We start from the raw sequence: 22,939 nt of genomic DNA, 5'->3' as shown, positions 1-22,939 counted from the left end.
GAGCCACCCAGGCGCCCGGCATCAGTATTTTTAAAGTTTCCTGATGATTCCAATATGCAACCAAGGGTGGCAACTGACACATTAATGGGGGGGAAAAAGATGTTTCCATTTAGAGAGATTTGACCAATACCACTTTTTTTGAAATATATTTTTATTAAAGTTTGATATTCTAGAATGAAAGAAAAGGAATAAGGACACGGTCATATGTGTGCTTTCATGGGTCCAAATATATGTACATGAATTTTCACATCAGAGCATGGTCAGTAAAGAACACAGATGAACGGGAGGAGTGGGGAACTTGGGAACATTTCAGCAAGCAGGAGTGGTGTCGGGGTTGTTTTGTTTTATCTTGTCTTGTTTAAGTAGGCTCCACCCCCAGCATGGAGCCCAGTGCGGGGCTTGAACTCACAATCCTGAGGTCAAGACTTGAGCTGAGAATTAAGAGTCAGACGTTTAACCGACTGAGCCACCCACACACCGCAGGTGTTGGGTTTTGATGGTCCATATTGATGGTCCAGTCCAGGGTCTGTAAACTTTCTGACAACTGTCTTGTTTCTTTAAAAGCTACCTTTATGGTCAGGAACTTCCTATCTTTGATATCATTTTATAGTGTTTTGACAGTGAACTTGCATGGTTCTCCCTTCTCTGTCAATTACCTTATATGGTGGTCAAGATAAATTGAGCTCGGCTGAGGTAAAAGTTGTCTCAAACTGAAGGTAGGTAGCTGGGGGAGTCAGAGTCCCCTGAGAACAATCATTTTTCTTTCATGGGGGGACTTTCCAGTTTTACAACAATGGATAATAAACAGATTGGCAGGTTACCAGGCCATCTCACGGGCATCCATCTGCAGCCCCATGCAGTATATAATATGTGGAGGAGAGATCCAGATGTCATCTCCATAAGCAGCAACAAAGGCAAGAAGAGCACTGCTTTGAGAGGGGTAGTTTGGAGTGTGGGACAGAGGATGGAGTTTGTTGGCCTTCAGATCTGGACTTTAATCCCAGTTCTCTTGCTCCTCACTGAATAAGAGGAACTTATTAACTTGAATAAGTTGTGATTCTCCGTTTTCTCATTCGTTAAATGAGGTTAATAAAACTTAGTTGGCAGCCATTGTGAATATCAGAGGTAATACACTTAGTATACACTTGGCATTGCACGTGTAGTAGCTGTTATTATTGTTGTTTGTTGTTATTCTAATTCTTAACAAAGGGGCTAAGCGGTTGCTGTTGTGTGACACAACTCAAAGGGCATGCCTGTATTTGAAAAATCTATGGCTGCATGAGTAGGTGGGTTCTACTTAACCCCTTCATGTTCCTAAACCAGAAGTTCTCAGTTGGGCATAATTTTGCCCCAAAGGGGACATTTGGTCATGTCTGGAAACATTTTTGGTTGTCACATCTGGAAGTGGGAGTGTGCTAGTGGCATCTCCTGGGGGGAGGTCAAGGATGTTGCTAATCATCTCAGCACAGGATAGCCTTCCACAACAAAGTATTATCCAGCCTAAAATTTCAGTAGTTCTCAGTAGATTGAGAAAACCTGGCCTGGACAAGTTGCAGAATTCTTACAGATCCAGCTTCTTAACTCTTACAATCATCCAAGTAATTCTGCTGTTTTATTGAGAGGATAGTGATCTTTGTGGGGCTAGAGCTACATGTAACTTTTTTTATGTCGAATGCACCTTATATTGCTATTCCTAAATGTATATATTTAAGGCCTCTGATTTCAATCCTAGCAAAAATTTATGTGTGTTTATTTATTTATTTTTAAAGATTTATTTATTTATTTATTTGACAGAGAGAGAGACAGCGAGAGAGGGAACACAAGCAGGGGGAGTGGGAGAGGGAGAAGCAGGCTTCCTGTGGAGCAGGGAGCCCGATGCCGGGCTCGATCCCAGGCCCCTGGGATCATGACCTGAGCCGAAGGCAGACTGAGTCACCCAGGCACCCCAATTTATGTGTGTTTAAATGAGATTTGGGCTGAGTATGATTTCTAGCTCCAACCCTAAACTTAAGCCTTTTTTGATATCACGATCAGGAAATCCTTCTACTTAGCAGGCAGTTGAAGCTAGTTTCTGGGCTCCTCATGGAGGGAACAAAGTCCATGGGTGAGAGCCCTGGCTAGGTCCCCATGGAAGGGGCCAGATGTTGTTGGGGAGACAACCTGTACCTTCCAGGAGAAGAGCAAGTGGATGGGAGTCAGGCTTCTGCTCAGTGTGATGGTGGGGCTAGAAGCGCACATTTCAGGGAGCCCCACAATTATCCAGGAATTAAAGGATCCCTGGATAGAGATGTTTGTGGTATCTAGGAAGTATGCTAGCAAGGAGGACAACTGTATCTTGGATGACAGACCTGGGACCTGGGACCAAAGATGAACATTTAGGTGAGATGGATGTTGAGGTGAATGAGTTAAGTAAGTAGTTCATCTAAAAGATCATCTGTATCTGCATCCAGATTTCTGTAACTGTAAAACTGGTTTTGTTATTAAGAACAAAAAAAAGGAAAACAAAACGTGTGCTTCCCCAAAGTTTAGCCACCCATAAATCACTCCAGCCAGTGAACATGCAGTTTAAATATTGTTACACACTGATAGATAATGGCAATTGAGATGAATTGTGTATTCCTGATCATTTTTTTTCTTCTAGAAATGTAGCTTGAAACTTCCTTATTGCTTAATGTTAAACATTTCTCAACTGTTTTGGAATTGATGTTTATGCATTTATAAATATTTACTTAAAGAATTTTAAGTATTTTAGGACACTTATTAAAGCTTCAAAATTTTTAAGAAATATTAAAAAGCTGGGCACCTGGGTGGCTCAGATGGTTAAGCGTCTGCCTTCGGCTCAGGTCATGATCCCAGGGTCCTGGGATCGGGTCCCACATCGGGCTCCCGGCTCGGCGGGGAGCCTGCTTCTCCCTCTGACCCTTGCCCCTCTCATGCTGTTTCTCTCTCGCTCTCTAAAAAATAAATAAAATCTTTAAAAAAAAAATATTAAAAATCTGACATGTAAGAGATCTGAGAAATTGCAAAAGAAAGGCTAATGAAACATGAAATGTATCAGAGACCAATATGAAAATCAATAAGAGCAAAGCAGACAAAGAACACAAAAGAAAGAAGAGAATGGAAATGGAAAAAGAATGAAGTGCCTGGGCAGAATAGAATTCACACAGAATCACCTGTGTTCCAGCTGTGAGCTTTCAACACAAATTAGTGGGCATGAGAGTTAAAAATATTAAATCTGACATATGGTCATTATGACCATTGGAGGCTGGTGGCTGTCCCCCAGTATCTGTGTTTCCCTTCTTCCAGAATAATAGAGCCCATGATTTTTAGCTAGACACATGGTTGCCTGGAAGAAAAATATTTCCCAATCCTCCTTGCAACTGGCAAGAGCCGTATCACCAGGTGTGGCCAGTGACATATATATGAAAGTGATGTGTGCAACTTCTGGATTGTGCCCTTAAAGGGGAGAGGTGGGCCCTGTTTCCCGCTGGCTGGAATGTGGATGTGGCCAGCCATGTTGGGTCATGAAGACAAGTTCAAGGTCCTAGAGCTGGAGCAACAAGGTGGAAACTTGACACCATGCCCCCATCACCATGGCACCTCTGTACCAGCTCTGGGCTGATTACACCCTGTTGATTCTCTCTAGTTTAAGCCACTGTTGTTTTTATTCTGTGTTCCAACAGCCAAGCCTATATCCCAATACTCTAGGGACACAGCACAAGCAAATGCCTACAGAGAACATAATCAAGAGTACAGGTGATCAAAAAAGGCTGACAATATCAAATGTTGATGAGTATGTGGAGAAACTGGAACCTTCAGATAATGCTGGTGGGAATGTAAAATGGAGCAACCACAGTTTAGCAGTTTCTAAAAAGTTAGAGATACCACATGACCCAGCAATTCCTCTCCTGTATATCTATTCAAGAGAAATGAAAACATGTCCACATGAAGACTATCGTGTGCCAGCCTCAGCCCATCAGTAACCAGTGTTGTGGCTAGACTGGCCCTTGTGGTTCTTATCATGGCTGCAAGACATCCTCAGCAGGAACCACCAGGAAACTCTCAGAGACAAGGTTTATTACTTACAGGTCTTGGAAATTACATAGCATACCTGAGGCCACACAGCAAGGTCACCAGTAGAGAGAGTGAGAGAGAGTTCATGGGCCTGGGGTTCTGCTTTTATTGGGGTTGAGGGTGGGGGCTTAGGGTCTCTTGGTCTCACTCTTTATTGGTTAATTTAAAACATAAGAGCAGGAATTTCAAGCTTGGGAAGAGAAAAACAAATAAACAAACTAGGGGCCCAAATGGTAATTTATGGAAACCAACCAAGGAGCCTCAGAGTGGGGTGGTGGTGGGGGTTGAAGGTGGTAGTGGCCTGGTTTTTTATCAAGTGGTGTGGCTGGCAGCGTGGTTATTCAAGATAGCCGTCTTTTCTTTGAAGCTTCGTGTAACACTTTTTCTATTTTGAATAATTTTCAGGGACTGCAGACAGAGTGGCATTGTAACAAAGGTGTTTCAGGTGGGCTATGAGCCACCAAATACAGTCTCTTCAGAAAACCATGTTGAAAATGTTCTCAAAGATTCTTCCAAGCAGGCAAGTAATGAAACTGTAACACTTTCAGATGGTCACCACATTCTTGGTTCCTTCTTTCTCAGTGATTCCCATCTTCTCTTTCATTTCATCACCTGTGCTCCTTGGTTCTTATAACTGGGGTCAGTAGCCACCATGGCAAAGTGATTTCCTGCCTGTTGGTCAGTCCATCCTGCACAGTAGAAATTCCTCCCCAGCATCATGGCCCACGTTCCATTGTCTTCAGTGACCCCCACTTACTATTGAAGAAAGTGATCAGTTTCTGTCTTCAGTCATCCTTTCTTGCTCTGTGACTCCCCTGTACATTTCTCCAGCCAAACTACACTATGTATGCTGTGTTCTATCACTGCTCCCCCATCATTCAGGCCTTCTCCTTTTATATGGTGCTTTGAATATGTGATTACTTTGCTCATCGTCTACCTTCCCCATGCAGGGTAAGTTCTAAGGTGGCAGAGAGCATGTCTGCCATACTCATTGCCTTGTACAGAGGTAAGCTGGAGAGGGCAGTGAGTGTATATTTGTTGAACAGATACATCAGACTAGTAGAAACCCTCTGTGACCATAGCCATTGATTATGTTGAAATCTTCATCCCTGAAAAGCTCAAAGCCTTGCCTCTCTGGAGGATGAACTAGACTTATCTACAAGGATGTTTGAAACTTCAGTCCCTGGGCTTTGAGCACCAGTGAGACAGATCCGAGGGCCAGAGAATGGGCTAGCTTATGGTAAGGCAATCAACCAAAAAGTCTCAGTCATGGAGGTCTTGATAGGGATGACCAGAAGTTTGGGAGGGGATCCCTTTAGCCCAAGGACGGACCAGAGTCCAGAAGTGGCTGTGGGACCAGAGCAGGGGGTACAGGCATAGTGTGGGGCTCAAGTATGATCAGGACAGGGATCTGCCATGGGCAGGGGTATCCAGGAGAGGCTGAGCCTACTTGGGTCAGTAGGTGCTCAGGCTTGAATCAGGCATAAGGGACTGAGTCCATGGGGAAGAAAGTCCATGGAGAAGAGTATAAGGACTGTGCATGGGCAGGTAGTGTGGTTAAGTCCTATCTTGGTCTGACCCCACCTTTTATTTGCCTCCTGGATCTGGTGGTCCCTTTGTTATTCCCCAGACTCCCATGACTGTAACATCCTGCCTTCGTGTCCTGCTGCCTGCTGCTTGACTGGTGGAGCCTACCAACCAGACATACTACCAGCCAAGCGGCTCAGATACAAAGCCGTGTGTTTCCAGAGTAAGGTGAAACAGAGGTCATTTTGTAAAAACTATTGTAAACCCTTTCAAGTAAGAAGGGCACACTATGACATTGTCTCTGCCTGGCAACTTTTCATTTTCACATTGCAAATGGGTGTAATCAAGTGATTGATATGCGATCTCTTCATTCCTAGGAATTGAAAAATGGATTTGTGGGATCAAAACTATGGAAGAAATATAAGAATGCTGAAAATAAACAGAATTGGAATGTTAACCTTAGAAAGTCTGCAGGTATGACATGGAAGGATGAAGATAAATTTTAGTATTCTAAACAACCAAACAGGTTCACTACTCGTGTTCTCGTCTGCAGAAGGGTTGGAATAAGAAACACTGGAATAGAAAAGTAAGTTATAATCTTAGTGCTGTCCTCGCTAACAGCTTAAGACCAAGAGGGATCATCAAGGAGTCCAACAAAGTGAGATTTGTTGACTCGTAGCAACAAGGGAGACCACCCTGCAGAAGAACCGCGGGGCATCACACCAAACAAAGGAAAAGACAAGGTTATAGGGCTTGGGGGACAGGTGGAGTCTGGGTGAAATTTAAATGAGAGCAGAGTTTTGACAGACTTGAAGCAAAGCAGGGCTGCATGTGAACTGGCACCATCAGGTATGGATTGCAAAGGGAACCAGGGTTTTGTTCACCTTGGAAACTACAAAAATAAATGTGGAAACAGTAGCCACTCAAAGAAGGGGGGGGGTCTGTTATGCCATTTTACAGCTACAGTGTGTCCTTGGGAGAAATAATGTTTCCTGCTAACCTTGCCATTGGATTTATCTATTTTCTCAGCCTGATGTGGAATGTTATAGAATGTAGCAGGGCAGATTTTTATTTTCTCAGTCCGGGCTAATTTTTTCTTTTCTAGGGCTAGTTCACCAAGTGGGGGCTTCTTTATATAGTTGCTATATCTAGTTAAAGATGTGATGACAGTAGTCCCTAAAAAGGTTTCTACCTATGAAGACATATTTGCATAATTACACATAGAATTACAGATGTTCATGGGCGCCTGCGTGGCTCAGTTGGTTAAGCGACTGCCTTCGGCTCAGGTCATGATCCTGGAGTCCCTGGATCGAGTCCCGCATCGGGCTCCCTGCTCGGCAGGGAGTCTGCTTCTCCCTCTGACCCTCCCCCCTCTCATGTGCTCTCTCTCATTCTCTCTCTCTCAAATAAATAAATAATCTTTAAAAAAAAAAAAAAGAATTACAGATGTTCACAGAATGATTTTTTTTTTTAAATAATTGTAGACCTTGGCGTAGGTGAAAGAACTGACTCTAAAACATGGAAAGATCTTCGTTTCTCAGAGAGTCCACTGGAAATCCCACCTTACCATGAAGAATCAGGTTCTAGACCGCCTACCCGCCAGTCTCAGGTAACTTCTAAAGAAAATCTTTATGGTACTAAATACCTCCTATATTCTTAATCTTCCCATGAAATACTTTTAAGTCTGTATCCCCCAGCCTTTTCACCATGTGCCAGGCACCGTTTTAGTGCTGGGAATACTGTGTTGGACAGGAAAGTCCCCTGTACTCAGAAGCTTACATTTTATTGGGAGTGGGGCATGCAGATAATAAACATGTTAAGTCATCTATCAAAAATTTTAAAATAGTGGGCACCTGGGTGGCTCAGTCGGTTAAGTAATCTGCCTTTGGCTCAGGTCATGATCCCACGGTCCTGGGATGGGACCCTGAGTTGGGCTCCCTGCTCAGCGGGAAGCCTGCTTCTCCCTCTCCTTCTGCCCCTCCCCTCCCAGCTCATGTGCATGTACATTTGCATGCGCGTGCTCTCTCTCTCACAAAAAAATAAATAAATGTTTAAATAAATTAAATAAAATTCACCCACAAGTGATTCTAATGGACAGGCATAGTTGAGAATCACAGATGCTAGGATCTTGAGGCCTATAGCAAGGAGTTTGGATTTTCTTCTAATTGTAAAGGGAATCTATTTGGAAGGTAAGACAGGATATCATTTGCATTTAAAATTTTTCTCTTTGGCCACAGTATGGAGATTAAGCTGTAAAGGAATAAGAGGGGAGTATCATTTAGAAGGTTTTTGCTCCAGGGGAGAGATGATGGTGGCTTGGACCAAGGTTGTAGAAGTGGTGATGGTGGCAGGCATGGGAATCCAGATATGTTTTGGAGGAAAAGACACCAGGTTTGGCTGAACGATCAGATGGATGGGATAACGGACAGGGAGGAGCCAAAGTTGACTCTGGGTTCTGGCCTGGGCATCTAGAGATGGTGGTGCTATTAATTGAGATGGGGAAGATTCAGGGAGAAGCAGGTAGGAAACGACTCATTAGACATCTATCTGGATGTCTTAAGTAGACTGTTGGATGTGCAAGTTCAAACTCAGGGAAGAGGTCAGGGCCACAGATATATATTTAGAAATATTTAATATATAGATGGTGTTTAAAGCTTGGGTCTGAATGAGATTACTTGCTGACAGGGTACAGAAGATGAAGAGTAGATGGCACAAGACAAAATCCTTGACTTAGATGTTGAGCAGAGGAGGAAGAGCCTGAGAAGTAGGAAGAAAGCCAAAGGAAAAAAAAAAAAAGTGGTGCCATAGAAGTCAAAAGAAGATAGAGTTTCAAGGAGAAGTGCACATCTGTGTCAAATGTTACCAAGGATTCAAATTAGACAAGGACAGGGACTTGCCCATTAGATTTGGACGTGATTTACAACCTAAATATTTAATTACTTAATTACTATATAACACAAAGATTCTCTTATCCTAGTTGCCTACTAAAACTATTTGAGCACTCTGATTTTTCAGTGTTTATAAAATCCAGTCTAGACTTTTGGCATCTAAGGACAACCCAGGAGTCCTTGCTCTCTTCCTCCAATTCTGAGCCCTAGGTAGAGTGTACCTGGAATTACATTTTCTAGCCAACCACAACTGCTTCTTGTGTACCTGTGATCCCAAGGCTGCTCACACTTACCATCAAGTATAAAAAAGGCGTGACCCTCACACATGGTTGTACATCAGAATCACCTGGGGGAACTTTAAATATATATATGCACTCCCAGCTACACCTTCCTATAGTCCTTTTAGATAATCTGATCCCATAAGCCTGGGATGGAGTTCCTGAAAGATTTTGGTAATCAGCTCAGTCTGAGCATCCCTGGCCTAGAAGACCAGCTATCCTTATCTCAAAGTCAAATCCTTTTCTTCATTTCCAGTCTCTAGTGCTGTAGTGTAACTCAGTGTGACCTCCTGGGTTCTTCTGTGAGCCCACTGACTATATTTCCTGGAAGGTCACAAAGCCCAGGCCAGAGGACCACTGACCTAGTAAGGCCTTCCTGAAAATCTCAGTAAACAAAAGGACAACCATCCCTGCAATAGAAGATTGCCCTTCTCAGTCTTCTGGAAGAATGATTCCCTGGTTACCAAATGGACTAATGAGCACTCAACTCCTGTAAGCAGTGCTCCCCAGTGTAGCCAGTGTAGTATATAAGCATACTGGTTTTGAGATAGAAAACTATCATTTTGAAGAATGAATGGTATATGACAAAATGCAATCATAACTATTTTTGGAAAACATTCTCACATGACCATAATAATCTGTAATGTGTCTAGAAAGAGTGATTGATTTTCTTTGTGTATGAATATTTGGATTGCCTTGCCCACCTAGTTATTTAAGAGTAGTTTCAAAAGGAAAGATAGGATGAGACAATATGTAAAGATTCCAAGATTTAGAATACCCCAAAACTAGGAACATGGGGACACATTTGGGGAAATTGACTAGAAATCAGAGGACCAAGAGGACCAGAAAAGGACTGCAAAACGTTTATCTTCTACTCTTTTTATTCCTTTTGGTAAGAGATCTTTATTCCAGCTCAATCCCATCTGAAGCATACTTCAGCAAACATCAGAATTAATGATGCTGGGTATTACAACATGTCAACAACCACCAGGGAGACAAGATGTCTCTGAACTAAGCATCTGACCTGGGGGCGCCATTAGGGGCTAGGCAGCAGAGTAAATGTGTTGTAAAACCTGGGTGGAAGATAAATGACAGCAGACACAGGGCTTTAGTTTCAGGTCCTGAGTCAGGGGTTCTCTGGCAACATGGAATGCCTGAGTCAGCTCAATGGGTTAGTTATCTCTACTTAGCTCCAGTCAACTATGTACAAGAAGGCCTACAGACTCAGTGTTGCCACATCTTATGATTTTGCAAGAAAATCCAGAAACCTGCATCTTTATGTGTTATAACCTAATTTTAAATGTTAACAATTAAATCGAATTTTTAAACGCTGTGTGGATCAATATATATAGGCCAAATGAAACTCAATGGCAGGCCAGATTTGGCCAGTAGACCACCACTTTGTCCATGCCATGTTGGATCTGACACAAAAGCAACTCAAAACCTCTGACTGCTCCCCATTGCCTGAAGCATAAATTCTGGAGTCTGTAGCCCATAGTTATTGTGGTGGACAGGGACCCTACTGGGGTCAGAGAGGCCTGGGTATGTGAGATAGTTCACATACTGTTGACATGACCTCAAGCAAGTGACTCAACCTTTCTGAGCCTCAGCATCTTCATCTCAAAAATGGGGATGATGATGATTATTTTTAGTTTCAGAGGTAGAGTTTAGTGATGCATCAGTTGCATATTACAATGCTCATTACATCAAGTGCCCTCCTTAATGCCCATCACCCAGTTACCCCATTCCCTCACCCACCTCCCTCCAAGAAAAATATTGTTAAAATGTCTATGCTATCCAGAACAATCTACACATTCAATGCAATCCCTATCAAAATACCATCAGTATTTTTCACAGAGCTGGAACAAATAATCCTAAAATTTGACTAGAACCAGAAAAGACCCCGAATAGCTAGAGGAATGTTGAAAAAGAAAACAAAAGCTGATAGCAGCATAATTCCGGACTTCAAGCTCTACTACAAAGCTGTAATCATCAAGGCAATATGGTACTGGCACAAAAACAGACACATAGGTCAATGCAACAGAATAGAGAACCCAGAAATGGACCCTCAGCTTTATGGTCAACTAATCCTTGACAAAGCTGGAAAGAATATCCAATGGAAAAAAGGCAGTGTCTTCAACAAATGGTGTTGGGAAAATTGGACAGCCACATGCAGAAGAATGAAACTGGACCATTTTCTTACACTATACACAAAGATAAACTCAAAATGAATGAAAGACCTAAATGTGAGACAGGAATCCATCAAAGTCCTAGAGGAGAACATAGGCAGCAACCTCTTTGACCTTGGCCTCAGCAACTTCTTGCTAGACATGTCTTCAAAGGCAAGGGAAACAAAAATGGGGATTATATGTGCCTCTTGGTGTAAGGCACTGAGATGGACACAATATCATTTCCCTCATATTTGTGCCAAAATGCATGCCTGAATCCAGTAATGAAGAAACATCAGACAAAACCAAATTAATGGAGATTCTACAGATTAAATGACCCATTACTCTTCAAACATGTCAAGATCATGAAAGATACAGACAGACTGAGGAACAATTCCAGGTTAAAGGAGACAAAAGAGACTTGACAACTAAATGCACAGCGTAACACTGGACTGGATCCTAGACCAGGAAAAATAATATATAGTGTGAAGGACATCATTGGTAGGAACAATGACATTTGAATAAAGATCTGGGGATTAGATCATAGTATTGTGTAGCCGTTAACTTTTCTGGTTTTGATAATTGCATTGTCATGTAAGAGGACATCCTTGTTCTTAACGTCGTGCACACTCAAGTATGTAGGGGCAGAAGGGCATTGTAACTGCCGCTCATTCTCACATGATTCAGGGAGAGAGAGAGAGAAGGTGCACTGGGCAAAATGTTAACATGAAAACCTGGTCAAGCTGGGTATGCAGGAGTTATTTGTACTCTCTTTGCAACTTTTCTGTAAGTTCAAAATTATATCTAAAGAAACTATTACAAAAAATTTTTAAATGAGGTTAATATTACCCACCTCATAAGATCACTGTGAAATGTTAAGGAGGTAATGACTATGTAATACGATTTTAGCAGGTGTCAGACCCCTCCTAAGTGATAGCTCCTCCCCTCCATGTTCCTTCTCCAGTTACTCAGACGTCTAAAACACGTCACACCCCTGAGCCCCAGGATAGGCCAAGCACTGCCCTACCACTGTGCCTTTGCAAATGGGTTTCCCCTGCTTGGGAATCCCATTGTCTTGTGTCCATTTGACAAATCTTTTTTTACTTTCCCAGACCCAGCTCAGGTGTTAGCATCCTGGGAGGCCTTTCTCCCCTGGAGCAAGTGAATGTGATTATTTTCTCTTCTAGGGTCCCATGGGACTCAACACAAATGCATTACTATACTGAAACCACAGTGTTTCAGTATTTTGTGTGTCCACCAGTTCAGCTCCTAAAGGGTAGGGACCATGTAATATTTATCTTTGTCCCCCCTCCCTGTGTCAAACACAGTGCCTGGTACAAAGTGAATGCTCAAATAAAAATATATCAAATGAGTTAAATGTTTTTGGATAACAGCAGACAGTTGCTGCATATGTTCTTTTAGGTGAATCTTTGAGTTTCCTGGGGATGTAATCTTTGAGAAAAATGGAGGGCAACTTAGGTTTTTAAATTCTAAACTCTGGTCTGTCTGATGGTAAATTCAGATATCTTTTCTTGTAAACTCTGTGTTTAGTGAAATATACATATCTAATCATGATAGCACTCTAATTTTTTAATGTTGGGTCCTAGGGTAATCATTACTTATGATTCTCCCGTCGTGGTTCTCAAAAGATGAGTGCTGGATATGATAAGACAATACATTAAAATGCAATTTTACTGTACATAGCTTTTACTGTGATTTTATATGTATCCTTAATTGTAGTTCCCTAGTTTTGCACACATAACTGGCCAGAAGAGTTTAACAAGCACGGAGATCATGAGAATTCAAAGAGAGACAGACTTTCTCAAGTAAGTATTACATTTTCTTTACTAGTTCTTAAATCCTACTGAGACATTGTCAAAAAAATTTAAGGATGAGACATAAGAATGGTGTTTTCTCACCCAACTGTCTTTCATTAAATTTTTATAAATTTTAAAAGTATATTGATATACAATAAAACTGTACTTATTTAAAAAGTACAGTTGACCCTTATGTATATCACATCATTATGTACAATAGCGAAGACATGGAAACAACCTAAGTGTTCATCAATAGGCGAATGACTAGGGAAGATGTGGTATATTTATGCAGTGGAACATTACACAGCCATAAAAAGGATGAGATCGTGCCATTTGCTACAACATGGATAGACCTAGAGGGTATTATGCTGAGTGAAATTAGAGAAAGACAAATACCATATGAATTCACTCATATGTAGAATCTAAAAAACAAAAAAAAATGAATAGACAAACAGAAGAATCAGACTTATAAATAGAACAAACTGATGGTTGCCAGAGGAGAGGGGGTTGGAGGGATGGGCAAAATGGGGGAAGGGGAGTGGGAGATATAGTCTTCCAGTTATGGAATAAGTTACAGGAATAAAAGCATAGGGAATATAGCCAATGGTAATAGCATTGTACGGTGACAGATAGTAGCTATACTTGTGAGCCTAACATGTAAAGAAGTTGAATCACTATGTTATACAACTGAAACCAATGTAACATTGTATGTCAACTATACTCAAGTAAAAAAATTTTTTAATTCATTTTGCAAAAAAAAAGGTGCAATTGACATGTGCATATAACCTTGAAACTATCACTATAATTAAAATGAACAAGCCCATCACCTCCAAAAGTTTCCTGCGCTGTACCCTTTTGAAGTCCCTCCCTTGTGCTCCTCCCTATCCCAAGGCAACTATTGATCTGCTTCTCGTCACTGTAGTTTTAGTTTGCATTTGATTCCATACATAAATGGAATAATTCAGTATGTGCTCTTTTTGCCAAGCTTCTTTCATTTTCCTAGTTATTTTTTTTTTAAGATTTTATTTATTTATTTGACAGAGAGAGACACAGCAAGAGAGGGAACACAAGCAGTGGGAGTGGGAGGGGGAGAAGCAGGTTTCCTGTGGAGCAGGGAGCCCGATGCCAGGCTCGATCCCAGGACCCTGGGATCATGACCTGAGCCGAAGGCAGACGCTTAACAACTGAGCCACCCCGGCGCCCCATTCCTTTTCCTAGTTATTTTGAGATTCACCCACGTTGCTGCACGTATCAGGTGTTTATTCCTTTTTATTGTTGAGTAGTATCCCGTTGTATGGATACATCACAATCTGTATATTTAGTCATCTATTGATGGACATCTGGGTTGTTTCCAGTTTTGGGCTATTACAGGTAAAGCTAAGAACATTTGTATACAAGTCATGATATGCATATATAGTTTCATTTCCCTTAAGTACATATCTGGAATGAAATGCCTCGGTCATATGATAGCTGTACGTTTAACTTTTTAAGAAACTGCCAAGCTGTTTTCCAAAGGAGGTGCACCATTTTACATTCCCAGCAACAGTGTATGAGAATCCCACTTTCTCTACATCCTCACCAATGCTTTAATTTTTATGTTTGGCCATTCTTGTGAGATGGTGCTTGTGGATTTCATTTGCATTTCCCTAGTGACTAATGACTTTGAGCATCTTTAAAAGTGTTTATTTGCCATCCATATACCTTCTTTGGGAAAGTGCCTGTTCAAATGTTTTGCCCTTTTTAAAAATTGAGTACTGTATCTCCTAATTATAGAGTTGTACATGTTCTCTTTTGTTAATATATGTTTTGCAAATATTTTCTCCCAGTTTTGGCTTGTTATTTGCTTAAGAAAGTTTTTTAAAGAGCTAAAGTTTTTATTTTTGATCAAATGCAATGTATTTATTTGTCTTATACTTAATGTTTATTTTGACATATTTAAGAAGTCTTTCCCAAACCAAAGACATATCCCACTCATAAGATTTTCTTCTATGTTTTCTTCTAGAAGTTGTAGCTCTTATATTTAGGTCTGTGATCCATATTTAATTATAGTGTGAGGTTATTCCAGCACCATTTGTTGAAAAGATTGTCCTTTTCTGATTGATTACTTTTGAGATTTTGTGGGTATGTTTCTGGACTCTGTATTCTGATCCACTGATGTTTGTCTATATTTATTTACTACCACACTGCTTGATTGCCATACCTTTATAATAAGTCTTGAAACTAAGTGTTACACATTCTTCAGCTTTGTTCTTCTTTTACAAAAATAGTTTGGCTCCTCTCGGTACTTTGCATTTTCAAATAAGTTTTAAAGTCAGCTTCTCAACATCTACAAAATGTCTGCTAGAGTTTTGATTTGGATTGCATTTAGTTGATATATTAATTTAAGAAAAATTGATGTTATTAACAATTTTGAGTCTTTACAGTCCAGAAAAATGAGGTTATCTCATCGTTTATTTAGTTCTTCCTTAATTTCTTTCAGCAGTGTTGTATAGTTTTCAGTGCTCAGGATTTACATATCTTTTATCAAATTGATTTCTAAGTATTTCGTATTTTTTTGATGCTGTCATAAATGGTATTGCTTTTAAAATGTAAATTTTTTAAAATGTAAATTTTAAAATGTAAATTTAAAATTTTTTGCTTTTAAAATGTAAATTTCTTCATTTTCTACATGGATCCTTCCTTCCTTCCTTTCTTCTTTCCTTCCTTCCTTCTTTCCTTCCTTCCTTCCTTCCTTCCTTCTTTCCTTCCTTCCTTCCTTCCTTTCTTCCACTATAAACTGATTTATTTAAAAGTTACAAAAAAGCACAACAAAATAGAGATGATCCTTAGAATTATTAATGCTTTGTTAAAGATCGGGTAGGATTAGAGGGTAAGAAATGGTATTGGGTGGGGCGTGCACCTGCCTTAGTTACAGTGCAGTTGATTACATATTAATTCAGCCGTTACATCCTGGGAGATAGTAGTTGGGGGATCAGTAATTTATCTACAGGGAACTCCTACACAAATTAGATCCATCCAGACCTCCCCAGTGCCATCCTTCTCTACTCCTCAGGACCCTAAAGCCACCTGGATGGCAATATTCCCTATTCATATATTCTTTCCTCCCCTGAGGTGCTGTGCAAACCGAAAACAGTCTGATCTCTATAGCTGGAACATATATACAGATCCCTTTTCTTTGTTCTTTTTTTCCCTTGACTTGTTGCCTTGGCCAGACTTCCAGTAAATTTAGAATAGAAGTGATGAGAGTGGACATTCTTGCCTTATTCCTGAACTTAGGGAGAAAACATTCCATTTCTTAACATTAAATATGATATTGGCTGTAGATTTTTTTTGTTGACCTTTCAGATTGAGGAAATTTTCTCCTAGTCCTAGCTTGCTGAGAGGTTTTTTTTTTTTTTAAGATTTTATTTATTTATCTGAGATAGAGAGACGAGCCGGGGGGCAGAGGGAGAGGGAGAAGCAGGCTCCCTACTGAGTAGGGAGCCAGATGCGGGGCTGGATCCCAGGATTCTGGGATCATGACCTGAGTCGAAGGCAGATGCTTAACTGACTGAGCCACACAGGTGCCCCTAGGGTTTTTTGGTTGTTTTTCTTTTAAATCAGGACTAGATGTTGGATTTTGTCTATAGCATTTTCTCTACCTATTAAAGTAATATGGTTTTTCCTTTTTTGTTCATGTGGTGAATTACAAAGATTGATTTTCAAGTTTTATTTTAAAGATTTTGTTTATTTATTTGAGAGAGAGAGACAGAGAGAGCATGAGCTGGGGGAAGGGCAGAGGGAGAGGGTGAAGCAGACTCCCTGCCGAGCATGGAGCCAGGCGCAGGGCTCTTGATCCCAGGACCCTAAGATCATGACCTGAGCCAAAGTCAGACACTTAACTGACTGAGCCACACAGGCACCCCTGATTTTCAAGTTTTATTTTTTTAAATATTTTATTTATTTATTTGACAGAGAGAGAGAGAGGGAGCACATAAGTAGGCAGAGCAGCAGGCAGAGGGAGAGGGAGAAGAGGAAGCAGGCTCCCCACTGAGAAGGGAGCTCAATGTGGGGCTCAATCCCAGGACCCCGGGATCATGACCTGAGCCGAAGGCAGACGCTTAACAGACTGAGCCACCCAGGTGCCCTGATTTTCAAGTTTTAAATCAGCCATGCATTTCTGAGATAAACCTCACTTGAAGTATTATCTATTTTATGTAATATTTAATTTGATTTGCTAAAATATAAGGAACTTTTTGCATATATGTACATGAGGGATATTGGTCTGTAGTTTTCATGCCTTACAGTGTCTTTCTCTGATTTTAGTATCAAGGTAATTCTGGGTTCACAAAATAAGTTGGGAAGTATTCTCTCTCCTTTAATTTTCTGAGTTTGTTTAGAATTGGTATTATTGGGTGGTAGGAGGGTTGGGGTGGCTGGGTGATGGACATTGGGGAGGGTATGTGCTATGGTGAGCACTGTGAATTGTGTAAGACTGTTGAATCACAGACCTGTACCCCTGAAACAAATAATACATTATATGTTAATAAAAAAGAAAAGAATTGGTATTATTTCTTCCTTAGGTGTTTGGTCGGGTACACCAGTGAAAGCACTGGGGTCCAGAGTTTTAAGGAAGACTTTAAACTACATATTAAGTTTGTTTAATAAATATAAGTCTGTTTATCTGTTTCTTTTTTAGCGAACCGTTAGTTTTATTTGCTCTTCTTTTTCTAAGATTTATTTATTTGTTAGAGAGAGAGAAAGAGAGCAGGAGCAGGGGGCAGAGGGAGACTGAATGTAAAGCAGACTCTGCACTGAGTTTGGAGCTGGACGTGGGGCTGGATCTCATGACCCATATGAGATCAGGACCTGAGCTGAAACCAAGAGCTGTTTGCTCAACCACCTGCGCCACCCGGCGCCTCTGCTCTTCTTTTTCTAATTTCTTTAGTATGTGGAAGATGAACTCATTCATTTGAAGGCTTTCTTCGTTCTAATATAGGCATTTAGAATTCTGCAAATTTTCCCCGAGTACTGCGTTAGCCCCTAATATTAGTATGTTGTGTTTTCATTTCATTTTTATTTTTAATTTTTTTAAGTAGACCCCATGCCCAGTGTGGGGCTTGAACTCATGACTCTGAGATCAAGAGCCACATGCTCTATTGACTGAGCTAGGCGCCCCTGTTGTGTTTTCATTTTAATTCAGTGTAAACTTTCTAACTATCCTTGTCATTTCTTTTTTGACCCATGGGTTATTTGAAAGTATTTTATTAAATTTCCAAGTATTTGGGGATTTTCCTTATATCCTCTGGTACTTACTTCAAATTTAATTCCTTTTTTGATCAGAGAACATATATTGTATGATTTGATTGGTGAATCTTCCATGTACACTTGAAAAGGATGTACATTTTGCTAGAGTGAGTATTCTGTAACTGTCAATTAGGTTAAGCTGGTTGATGATATTATTTAACTCTTCTCTATCTTTACTGATTTTTCTGTCTATTGCTTAATCAGTGATTGAGAAATCTGTGGCTATAATTATGAATTTGTCTCTTTATCCTTGCTTTCTATTGGATTTTGCTTCATGTACTTTTAAGCTCTATTATTGTGTATAAACCTTTTGGATTCTTATGTCCTCTTGCTGAGTTGACCCCTTTATCATAATGAATAACCTTCTTTAACCCTGGTGATACTCTTTGCTCAGAAATCTATTTTGTCTGAAAAAAAAAAGAAAGAAACCTGTTTTGTCTGATATTAACACACCCACCCCTGCTTTCTTCTGCTTAGTGTTTGCATGATCTAACTGTTTTCATCCTTTTACTTTTAACCTATCTGTTTTTCTTTAAGTTTTTTTAAAGCAACATCTAGTTAGGTCTTGCTTTTTAAAAAACCTGACAATTTCTACATTTTAGTTGGGGTGTTAAGAGTATATTCTGATTATTGATATGTTTGAATTTAAATCAACCATCATGCTATTTGTTTTCTGTTCATCTTATCTGTTCTTTGTTGCCTTTTCTTTTTTTCTGCCATCTTTTGGATTAGTTGGGTATGTTTCACGATTCCATTTTGCTTTATATGCTTTGTTAGCTTATTAGCTAGAACTTTGTTCTTAGTAGTTGCTTTAGGGTTTCTAATACGTATTTTTAACTCATCACAGCCCATCCTCAAGCAGGATTAGGCCACTTTGTACACAGCATAGGAACCTCATGATCCCGTACTTCCAGGCGCTGAATAACAACAGCCTTTGTGCTACTGTGGTCACTCATTTCACTTCTGCGAATATTATGAACCCCATAATACATTGTTACATTTATACATATTATACGTATACATCCTTACATTATTACTTTTATTTTGTATCGATTATTTTTGAGGCCCTTTACACTTTTATTGTGGTAAAATATAGGTAAATAAAATCTACCACTTTAATGATTTTTAAGTACAATTCACTGGCATTAGGTACATTCACAATGTTGTGCAGCCATCACCACCATCCATTTCCGGGACTTCTTTGTCATTCCAAACAGAACTCAGTTCCCATTAAGCAATAACTCCTTCACCTAATCCTTCCAGCCCCTAGTAACCTCTGTTCTCCTTTCTGTTTTTATGAATTTGCCTATTCTAGTTACCTTATGTAAGTAGAATCAGACAATATTTGTCCTTTTGTGTCTGACTTACTTCACTGAGCATATTTTCGAAGTTCTCACGTTGTAGTCTGTATCAGAATTGCATTCCGTATTAAAGATGAAAAATATCCCATTATGTATACACCACAATTTGTTTATCTGCTCATCTGTTCATGGACACTTGAGTTGTTACCACATTTGACTATTGTGAATAATGCTGCTGTGAACATTGGTGTCCAAGTATCTGAGTCCCTGATTTCAGTTCTTCTGGGTATTTACCTAGGACTGGAATTTCGATTTTATGGTAATTCTTTGTCCAACTTTTTCAGGAACTGCTAAACTGTTTTCCACAGCAGCTGCATCATTTTACCTTCCACCAGAAATGCACAAGGGTGTCAATTTCTCCACCAATACTTGTTATTTTCTGTTTTTCTAATAGTCATCCTAATAGATATAAAGTGAAGTTTCATTGTGGTTTTGATTTGCATTTTCCTAATGACAAGTGACGTTGAGCATTTTTTTCATGTGTTTCTTGACCATTTGTATATCTTCTTTGGTCAAGACGTGGTCCTCCTCCAGGCAAGACCTGTCACAGACTGAGCTCAGAGGTCAGGTAGGAAGTCAGAAAATTGCAGTTAAGATAGACTTTACTGGAATTCTCGGGGATCACCCTCACGCACGCCAAATCCAGTGTCATAGGATGAGTCAGAAGTGGGATCAAGGCTGCTGATAAACTTCTGCCAAACGTTGGGAAATAAGGTAAGCCAGGCCAGGTGAAGGACCAGTGGGTCCAGGTGGAAGGCCACTTTGTAATAAAATGACTGGAGAAGCATCCCCTGTCTTGAACTTGTTCCATAGCCTTTGAGAGTGGTCTGCTCTTTGTTTTGTTTTTTTATTTTCTAAAATGTTTGCACACTTAGAGATTTTCATCTGACTTTTAATGTGAACCCATCAGAACATGGCCAGTCAGGAACCTATTTTGTTGTAGGTGTGCCCACTGCCTGGCCCCCCGCCCGTCTGACCCCTTTGCTCGCTTCTGTCAAGAATGTGGCTCTCCTGTCCCACCCATATTTGGCTGTCGTCTCCCACCCCCAGAAGGAGCTCAGGTGAGCAGCAGAATCTTTAAAAACTTCTTTCATTGGTTTATCTGATCTTTAGTAGAGCAGTAGCATAGACCTGGCACTCATGATCCGCAAACATAAACAGTGTTGAAAAAATTACTGGCAGTCTAATCTCTTATTGCCCAGTCTCTTACTTAAAAATGGAAAACCTTGTTTGCGATGCCACTTCTTTTGGTGGCCTTACAGAAGCACAGGCTCAGAAGGATACTGAAATTTTATTGTATTGTTTTGTTTTTTTTTAAAGATTTTATTTATTTATTTGATGGAGAGAGAGAGAGAGCACGCGTGCACAAGCAGGGGGAGTGGCAGGCAGAGGGAGAGAGAGAAGCAGGCTCCCCATGGAGCAGGGAACCTGATATGGGACTCGAACCCAGGACCCTGGGTTCATGACCTGAATCTAAGGCAGACGCTTAACCAGCTGAGCCACCCAGGTGCCCTGAAATCTTATTGTTTCAGTGATATGTGCATAGATAAATATATATTTCCTACTCAGATGATACTCAGTTTATAACCTGGGTACAGTAATATTTCTATTCTAGAAATAAATGGAGAGAAGTACTAATTACAAGTCTGTATATCCTTAAGATACATCATTTTGTCCAAAGATGCTATTGGTATAAGCTATAGATTGATCAATTAAAAAATTTTGGCTGTTAAGTATAGATAATAATTGGTATAAGCCTACTAATGAGTTTATAGTTAGAAAAGATACTCAGCTTACTAAAAATCAAAACCTTCACCAAAATGTGTTATCTTTTATGCACTTGAAACTTGGGCATTTTTATGGAGTAGGGTTTACAAAATGAAATAAAAGGATCTATGATGTTGACTGAAAGATAACCATCTTTAAAAAGATAGTCACTAAGAAAAAGCCACTAATTCAGTGTGTTTAAGTCTAGAGTTCTAGAATTGAGTTATACCTTCAAGCAAAGGGTGAGAATCTAAATGGATATCTTTTTTACAATTTATTCCAAGGTATTGCTCAAGATTGTTGTAGAAGTTAATTTAATTTGCTGTAATGTATTTTGAACTTCATAAAGAAGATAATACAGAAAATAAACTATGAATAGATCCCAGCAGTTTGGATTTTCCCTGCTTATATTCATTCATTGGTGCAGTATCAAAATTATTTTTTACTTGCCTGAAAACAGATTTTCAAAGATTTTATTTATTTATTATTTTAGAGAGAGATAGTGTGAGCAGGGGATGGGGCCAGGGAGAGGCAAAGAATCCCAAGCAGACTCTGTGCTGAGCACAGAGCCCAGTGTGGGGCTCGATCCCACGACCCTGAGATCACAACCTGAGTTGAAACCAAGAGTCAGTCGCTCAACCAACTGTGCCACCCAGGCACCCTGGAAAACAGATTTTCAGAACTTTCTTTGTTCTTTTAGGGAGGAGAAGTTATCAAAGATTATAAATATTTTATTTATTTTTATTATTTTATTTTTATTTATTTTATTTGTTATTTTATTTATTATTTTTATTTTTTTATTATTTATTTTTATTATTTTTTTAAAAATTTTATTTATTTGTTTGACAGAGAGAGCACAAGCAGGGGGAGAAGCAGGCAGAGGGAGAAGCAGGCTCCCCGCTGAGCAAGGAGCCCAATGCGGGGCTCGATCCTAGGACCCTGGGATCATGACCTGAGCCGAAGGCAGAGGCTTAACCAACTGAGGCACCCAGGCACCCCAAGATTACAAATATTTAAAGTGGTAAACTTAATCCAAGACACTCAGAGTCTCATTAGACAGATGGAGAAGTGCACCTTACAGCTCTAGATCCACCCTTCATTGCCGTGCCTCGTGGGTCCTGGAGCTGGACCCTTTTAACATTTCTCCTGTGCCAGCTAGCTAGATGTTAATTGTGTTAGTAGAGGAACATTGCTGCTGGAGGGACACTGCAGGAGAATGGACTTGGCCTTTCTTCCTGGTTCTGGTATGCTTTCCTCTCTTTTTGCTCTGACGGTGCTCAGCTAACCTGCAGGAACCCAGTTCTGCTGAGCCCCATTGTGTTTTGGTAACATCCCACGAACAGCTTCTCAGTGAGTTTCACTGGCACCCCAGCCAGCTCCCAGACAGTCCTCAGGCACCCCAGTGGGCAGTTTGCCGGCAAGTTATAGCAGCATGCCTGTACAGCCTTCCCAGCATGTTCTACCAGCTCCCCAGAGGGAGATTTCCAAACAGGTTTCATTGGACCCAGGTTTTTGCTTTTTGCTTGCCAGTTCAGGTCTATGTCACCCCAGTTGAACTTCTTTGCTATCCAATGGTCAACAGCCATACTCCTTTTCCTCCCCATTTATTTATCTTTTCTGTAATATATATCGTCATATATATTACATCTATATATGTAATAAACTGAAAATGCAGTGTTACATGATCTTATGTCATTTAAAGATAAGAAAAAATGTTTATGTACTCATTTATATTTACTCACATATTTATTAAATCTGGTCTCTCATTTCTTC

At 40.2% G+C, this 22,939-nt stretch overlaps 1 protein-coding gene across 5 annotated transcripts in view; it reads left to right on the top strand.

Annotated features, from left to right (window-relative positions):
* DZANK1 (double zinc ribbon and ankyrin repeat domains 1) overlaps positions 1-22,939 on the top strand; it is a 54,398-nt gene that overhangs the window by 10,808 nt on the left and 20,651 nt on the right. For all 5 annotated transcript variants that reach the window (XM_081831981.1, XM_081831976.1, XM_081831978.1 and 2 more), the window contains 5 exons: positions 4,480-4,594; positions 5,979-6,075; positions 7,086-7,210; positions 12,676-12,761; positions 20,343-20,460. In XM_081831981.1, the coding sequence (XP_081688107.1) occupies positions 4,480-4,594; positions 5,979-6,075; positions 7,086-7,210; positions 12,676-12,761; positions 20,343-20,460 (541 nt within the window). The remainder of the gene's footprint in view (positions 1-4,479; positions 4,595-5,978; positions 6,076-7,085; positions 7,211-12,675; positions 12,762-20,342; positions 20,461-22,939) is intronic.

This window comes from Leptonychotes weddellii, chromosome 10 (genome assembly GCF_054177405.1).
Source record: "Leptonychotes weddellii isolate Sample4059 chromosome 10, ASM5417740v2, whole genome shotgun sequence".
NCBI classification, from domain to species: Eukaryota; Metazoa; Chordata; class Mammalia; order Carnivora; family Phocidae; genus Leptonychotes; species Leptonychotes weddellii.
The sequence above is the reverse complement of the archived record's forward strand: the minus strand, read 5'-3'. Positions and strand labels throughout refer to the sequence as shown.